General features: G+C 35.1%; 1 protein-coding gene across 1 annotated transcript; it reads right to left on the reverse strand.

Moving 5' to 3' along the window:
• Positions 1 to 3,193: 3,193 nt before the first annotated feature.
• LOC117117504 lies at positions 3,194 to 3,673 on the reverse strand. Its single transcript, XM_033261811.1, has one exon. The coding sequence runs from the start codon at positions 3,671 to 3,673 to the stop codon at positions 3,194 to 3,196; it is 480 nt and encodes a 159-aa protein (XP_033117702.1).
• Between the last annotated feature and the right edge of the window lie 4,586 nt (positions 3,674 to 8,259).

Consider the following 8,259-nt stretch of genomic DNA (forward strand, 5'->3'; position numbering starts at 1 on the left):
TGAGTACAGGACCAGAGTCAAGCGTCTAACTTTTACTGATAGAATATAGAGTATGTCAAAACCACAGGCCCTAAACTTCCAGCCGGCGATGCAGTACACTGCAAGGAAGACGTTCCGAGTCCACTTGATACGCCGTCGCGTATCAACAATTGAAAACTACTTGTATACATTACCAGTGCGTTTTATAAATGAAATTAATATCCTTGTAGTGAAATAACATAGTCATTTGGTACATTCAAGCGTTTAAAAACGATTTAATGATTATACATTTTAAATTTAATTATTTTGAAAAATTATTATAAAATTAATAACCCATATGGAATGGTAGAGTCCATGGTTAATCAACGACGCAACAAAACATGTGCTTCGCTGTTTGAAAAGGGGTGAAAGCAAAACATTGAACAGCAATCTAGGGATAACACGGAGAAAACAATATTTTACAGTATACAATACAATACCTTTTTTAAAGAGCCTGATAATCATATATAATAAATATATTCTTTTACACTAAACTTCGAGATTAATCAACATTGAAATAGAATAGAGTCTAGGTTTGTGCCGCATCAAAACACGTGTTTCATCGGTAGAAAGGGGTGAGAGCAGTGCATGTAACTGCTTGCTGGAGAAAATTGTTTTTGCTTTTTTTGATAAAGGAGCCAATTTTTAAACTATGTAATAGCTTATAAGTAGCTGCTGGTAAATCATAGAAAATAATATTAAAAACAATCAAGTTGTGGCTTATAAAAATAAATTAGATTTAATAATACAGTCCTCAAAAATAATATTATACAGTAAATCGTACCAAACAACGAAAGTTCCTTATTATAGTTTCATGAAAAAAAAAAATATGTCTGGTGGGAATTGAACCTGCAATCTGCGATAATGGTCACACATAGTGGAGCTATATATATATAGTATATATATAGTATAGTATATATGTGTATATATATAGTGTATATATATGTATATATATACATATATACATAGATTAAAAGTCAAAATACTGAAAAGCAACAATGTTATGGGAAACAATGGCTGGATCTCGGTAGAAATACAAATTTGATAAGCAACAGCTAAAAAGTAAACGTCAGTTAACAACCGGACAAAACTAGTCCTTCGTCAGTGGCGAGTAAGTAATTTTAATTTGGTTTAAAATGGATACTTATACTCAAATTAACGCCCCTTTATTTCACTGTAAATGTGGAACTACAACACATAATTACCGTCAAAATTTGTTATTGTGTGATCATAAAGATTATTGATTAGTTGTGACAATGACGCGTAAGACCGCACGGGCCTTCTAGACTACTAAATGCGTGGTTGTCTGGGCTGATTTGGTCGCTGCTCCGAAAAGCATTTAAAGCTGTTTGAAAGTGATCAGCCTACGCTGTTTATTTCATGACACTACTTTTGATTAACTACAATGGATGGTACACATAATACGTTTTAAATAAGCCACTATACAAAATGAGTTTGAATAAAAGGAATAATATGTTTAATTTTGGGAATGAACTTGGACTTGCATTAAGGTGTTGTAATTTACTCGAGGATGGAGAAGACACGGAGATAAGATTGTGTACACAAACAAACCGATTTCTTTTAATTTTAAATACTTTTTCCGCCGAATTCGTGATAATTCGTTATCATGCAGACTTGTGCTTAATGTGTGACAAATTTATGATCACGCATCCTATGTTTCTGCAAAATGCGCGTTTCATCCAAAATCATTTTGAAATACAGGACCGTCCGCACGATGCGAGACGGTTGGTAACTATGTATCTTAACACAAATATATATGGAAAATATATATTATTAATAATATATTATGAGTTTTAACTGAAGTTATAAATAATGGTTATTCTTTCGTTTAAGAAACCTAATACTGTATATTTCTTAAGGTACAAATTATTATTGTTTAAATGACCTCTTGGTTTCATTAAAACTAATTTGTGCGTGATTATTGCAGTTTAATTTAAACTGAAACAGCTAAATTCAAATGTCCGTCAACGGCATATTATATTCAGATATTTTACTACTTTGTTAATCCTCAGGCAATAGGTTAAGTTCAAAATGACTGAACTACAAATGCACTTACATTTGCTATTGGGTTAGGTATCATCAGTAAACATATACTCAAAGAAGACAATTTCATTAGGTATTTCATCATCATCATCATTTATTTAAGTTAGTTTTCTTCCCTCTTCCAAGGGGTTACTGACTGTCACTCGTTCCATGCAGCTACACAATCTCTACTTCTTCCTGTCTTCCAATTTTTGCACTTTCTTTCTTCACCATATCTTTCCACGTCACCTTTGGCCGCCCCGTTACTCTTCTACCTTCAACTTCTAGATGCCAGGCTCTTTTTACTGGATCACCTTCGTCTTTTCTTAGCACATGACCCATCCATCTCAAGCAACTCCTCATAAAAACCTTCACAATTGTTTCACTTGACCTAGACGTTCCATAAGCTCCTTTGTGTTCCTTCTTTCTGCCAGCTTAACACCACACATTTTTCTTATTGCTCTTTCTGTTCTCAAAATTCCCTCTTCAGTTGTCTTTATGTTCCATGTTTCGGCACCATACACCATTGCTGATCTTACACAGGCTTTATAAATCCTACCCTTTATTCCCAATGATAACCTTCTGCCACACAGTACCATGGCCAGCTCATTGAACTTAGACCATCCAACCCTACTTCTCCATGCCACCGGAATTTCACAACCGCCTCCACCATTAAGTGTATCACCAAGATAACAAAAACAGTCCACTCTCCCAATCTCCTGCATTTGTTGTTCCACCACCTGGTCTTCAGCCTCATTACTCTTGTCTCTCTTACACTTCTTGCATTTAAAGCTCTCCGCCATTTTACTAGACACTTTCTTGACTCCAGCACATCTTGCATGAATCCATTTCTCACATAGTCCGCACTTAATGGAGTTGCTCATAACTCTTTTCCCGCATACACCACATGGGTTTATTTTGGCCTCTTCTACCACCTGTATACCACCACTGGCTTCCAGCACTTTTGTCTTTACCATGTTAACTTTCAGGCCTTTACTTTCAAAGGCCTCTTTCCACTTCCTGAAATCTTGCTCTAGCTGATCCATAGACTCAGCCATCAACACCAGTTCATCTGCATATAATAGATTCCACAATGTGTCTTTCTTTACTGCTTCTGTCAGGACATCAATTACTATTGCGAACAACAGTGGTGACAAGACATGAACCCTGGTGGAAGACCTACTCCCACGCTAAAACTCTCTGAGAAGCCATTACCACATTTGATTTTTGTGTGAGCTTCTTCATACAGTACCATGACATATTTCACCACACCTTCTGGAACCATTCTTTTACGTAATGCCCAAGCGATAACAGAACGTGGTATTCTATCAAAAGCTTTCTCCAGATCTACGAAACACATAAACAGTTTCTTCCTTTTATCATGATGACATTCCTGCATCCTTCTCACAATGAAGATAGCATTTCCTGGCATAAAACTAAACTTCATATCATCAATTTTGATAATATCTCGCAATCTCTTCTCCAAAACTCGTTCTAGCACTTTCATACCCTGCTCCAGTAGTTTTATCCCACGATATGAACCACAATCCATCACACTTCCTTTTCCCTTATAGATTGGTATTAAGATGCTTAGCTTCCAATCATCCGGCATACTGGCTCCTTTCATAATATTATTTTCCACCTGATATAATACTTCTACTCCATGCTGTGATGATATGAAATGTTCTTTAGTAATGCCCGATGCCCCCCCCCCCCTGCTTTCCCATTTTTCGAGGTGTTCAGCGCTTTCTTCTCGTTCTGCTCTTTTAAATATAACAAAAAGAACAAACACGAGCAATACTTCTTTGTCCAAGGATACTACAATTTTTAAAATCTAATTGTAATCAATTTACAATACTCCGCTGCTGTCTCCATGAAGGATCCTCATGAAACAGTTAGATCTGGACCATCGGTATCCAGTGTACTCATCTTAACTGATTTTACAAAATATGTCGCATAACAATGGACACTATCGCCACATAAAAAAATGAATACCTGTACTACAAAAATATGTTAGGATTGTATTATAGTGGCACTCGCACTCATGCAGCTAATTTGACAATAGACAAATGGCATGGTTCAGAATTAAACACAATAAATTTTGATATTCTAACGATAATGATATATTGTCAATCAGCCGTTATTTTTAACCATTTCTATTTACAGACATGGGGTCAAGCTGTTGACCTTCCCGTGGTGACTCTGTTAGATGTTCTAGGACTCAACAAACAACAGCAACAAAAGGAATTTTTTACCATCAAATCAAGATTTTCTTTACCATGCTGCATTCTCTCTTACCAGCTTAAGTCCATGCCACCTGAGTCTTTGTAAAGAAAGGGAATCTTTTGACTCATGCACGTATAACATTTATTTTTATTTATTTCATTCAGGAGGATTGAATCTATCATGAATAATAAGAAAAAATATATTACAATCTATATTGTGATTGTTATAGCACTATCTGAAATTGCCCTGTTGGGTAACGCTTGTACGTTAATTTCAGCCCTGAATTCCAATATGACGGTATTAGAAAACCAAGTGTTGTCTATGTCTTGTGAATTCTACTGTAGTGCGAACAGGGAATATGATGGATGTTGGACAAGAGGAAATATCAATATAATTGGTCAATCAGGAGTAATCATAACAACCAACTACATCGAAACTACAAAAGGGGCAGTTATTAGAACGTATTTGAATATCAGCGACGTAAAAAGAACAGACGAAGGCGAATACCGGTGCCTGCTAAATGATATTGATTCAGACTTAAACGTTGAAAGCTCCGCTGGATGCGTAGTGTCTGTACAAGAAATACCAAGCCTCGACTTTCCAATCATCACTGTTTTAAATCTTGATTACAATACCACGCAGGCAACGTGTGTAACTCAGAAGACCAATCCACCAGCAAAGCTTTATTGGTTAGATCAATTAGTGCCAATGCAAGTTGTACACAATAAAACACACATTAGTATTAAGGTGGTTTTCAGAGCTAAACTCTATGCAGAATTAGGATGCATAATGTATGTAGTCGGTGAAAAGGTTCCACGAGTTCACAAGATTATTTTAAAAAAAGGTTCATTAAATAGATTAGACAGCAATAAAATAGAACAGCCACTGTCACCAACTGAGGAAGTATATTTGACTTCGGCGAAAGAAATTGATAATGAAGTGGGTCGTTTTGATGATGATTTGAGCCCAAACTCATTAAATAAGTCTGTATTTACTACACTAGCCACATTAACTATGATTTTTCAATTCGTGTTAATATTGGTGATTGTAACATTATATAAGCAAAGAAAACATACAATCACAAATGATCTTGCCCACACCTCAACGAATGAAAAATTGTTGCACCATCAGTGTGTAGCTTGCTCTCAGATGAACATTAATAACAGAGAAGTGGCAAGCCCATGACATGTTACAGTTCGACTCACTAATGTTTCAAAATGTTTGTCTGCGTGCAGTCTACATACTGATAACACAATAATATATTTTTTGGATTTTTTTAATTAACACTGTTGTTTTGATTCAGTGCTCTTTAATCGTTCTTGGCTTTATTTTCATTCATTACCTGTTTTTTGTTTTTGTTTTTTTTTTTTTTCACTTTATCGTTGGTTCTTTGAATGGAGTCCTTTGCTTTTCAATCCCAGGGCCGGTTTCTAATATTTTTGTATTGTTACGACATGTGAAGATGAGATAACAGAAAGAGTCAAATGTTCAGTGCACACAGTCGGACAATAGATGATTTATGATATCTGTTTTGTATAGTAAGTAATCTGAAACTCATAAAATATCAGTTCAGGCATTTATTTATCTGTCTGTGGAAAATATAACATGAATCATACAAAATAAAAAGAATTCAAATAAAATTAAAAATAGGTAGTGGCTCTGAAAACTTTACAGTACAGTAAAGTAACCAATCCCCATATTTCTGATAGATTGCTGATTAAAATGTAAAATATTTAAGATTTTATATTCAGTACATTCTAAAATGTTATGTAAATCTCATATATCCCAAAATTACGTTATATTCAAGCACCAAAGTAGAAAGTTCAACTTTTCAACAATTTTGATGTGTTTTATGTTGAATGGTTTTTAATGATATTAGTAGTCTAATATGACCACAACATAAGGAAATCCTCTCCTTTAAACTTCTAACCTACTAAACATTGCGTATCTGAATGTACATATATATTTCCTTAAATCATTAAACGTTAAACACACACACGTTAAATTATCAGATATCCAAATTTTAGGAAATTACGTTTCATGCATGCACTGACATAAGAACTTTAACTTAATAACTTTAATATGTATATGTTTTATGTTGTTTGTTGAATGGACTTCTTTAATAATAATATTAAATCCATCATAAAATGGTGAGTAAATATTATACTTTTTTTAAATTACCAGCAAATAATTTTAAGGTTTGAGGGCGCTTCAGAGCAATGCACATGGTTTGTGCTTAGTGGTCTTAAAATCTCTGAATTTTACAAAATATAGGTATGTTTTGGCTGTGAAAACTATGTCATTTTAAAGAAGGTGTTTTACAGATTTGAAGGATACACAATTCAGCTGGATTGAAGGTTTGGTTAATCTGTATTTCATTATTTAAAGCTAGGCCCAACTACCATTTTGGAAGCCTCATTTTTATAACTGAAGCCAGAGATACTGCTGCTTATCAGAGCCTGATAAACAACCATTGTTTGGAAAGGAAGCTTGGCCTTCTAAAAGAAGCTTGGCTTTGTTATCTGATGAACACATTGCATTGTTTTGGATAGGCCAGTAAATTTTATTTGTGGTTAAATTTGCTATAATTTTATATCAACTATGACGAACAGTAAACGTAAAGTGAGCAAGGCTCCTACAACTCCAAATTCATCTCCCAAATCTATGTCAGTATCATCGATGAGTCCCAAGTCTGCCTCTCTTTCAATAACCCCGGATGTTAATAGATGTGTTACAACTTGTGCTGTGAAAACATTTAATGGAAAATTGCTGGAATGCTCCCTATGTCTATGCGAGTTTCACCCAGAATGTGTAGGTGTAAATACATTAGGAAGAAGACCTGCAATATGGTTTTGCTCGATATGCAAGAAACTTCCTTCTACAATTGCGGATTTGAAATCTTCTATCAATGACCTTGATTGTGGCCTCCGACAGATAAGACTGGAGAATGATTACCTAAGAGCAGAGAATGATAGGCTTATGGCCACTGTTAATGCACAAAGTAAAATGTTACTTAATGTAACGCAGACAAAGCCAACAGAAAATAATAGCAACAGCATTAATCACCAGTCGGACGGTAGACCAGCACCACCTAGTGACAAGAAACCATTGCAAACACTCTTAGTTGGAGACTCAATTATTAAGCATATTGCAGAGAAGGGCCTGGATCAAACTAAAGTTACTTGCTTGCCAGGAGCTAGAATCAATGATATAAAGGACACACTAAAAACTGAAAATTTGGATAATTATAAAGCTGTCGTATTGCATTGTGGCACAAATAATTGTGTTAATGACCAACAAGTAAATAGCGCACCACAAGAATATCAATCACTGATACGGGAAATCAAAGCTAAAGCACCTGCTACCAAAATAATTGTATCGACCATCTGTCCAAGAGTAGACAAATATGAACATCAGGCAAGAGTAGAAAACCTTAACAAGAGCTTAAAGAGCATTGCAGAAAAGGAAGCATGCCAAATTGTAGATAATGACTGCAACTTTAAACTTGCAAATAGCGAATGTGATAAAGCATCTTTGAACAGAAGTGGTCTTCACCTTACCAGATATGGAACACGAAAACTGATCAACAACATTAACAACGTACACAAGATAATTAGTGATCAGAGAAGAAAGCCTGAGAACAACACAGTGACTAATAAAGAAACAAGGAAGCATCACTATACAAATTGGAACTTGCAAGTTAAAGTCTGTTACTACTGTGGTGAACGTAACCACACAACAAAGCACTGTAGACATGGACAACCTCTCCGCTGTAGATCATGTAACGCAATGGGACACAAGCAAAATCAAGGTCTATGCAGATACCCATAGACCATTGGCAATGAGGAAAATGCCGAACCTGAAATAAACAGGGATTTGCAGTGTGGTAATGTTTTGTATATAAATGAGAATGTTAATATGTCTTGTAAAATATTTTACGATAATAATAAAATTTATAATAGTTTAAATGAT

This window comes from Anneissia japonica, unplaced genomic scaffold, assembly GCF_011630105.1.
Source record: "Anneissia japonica isolate Jap-2015-1 unplaced genomic scaffold, ASM1163010v1 scaffold287614_len23351_cov105, whole genome shotgun sequence".
Lineage (NCBI taxonomy): Eukaryota > Metazoa > Echinodermata > Crinoidea > Comatulida > Comatulidae > Anneissia > Anneissia japonica.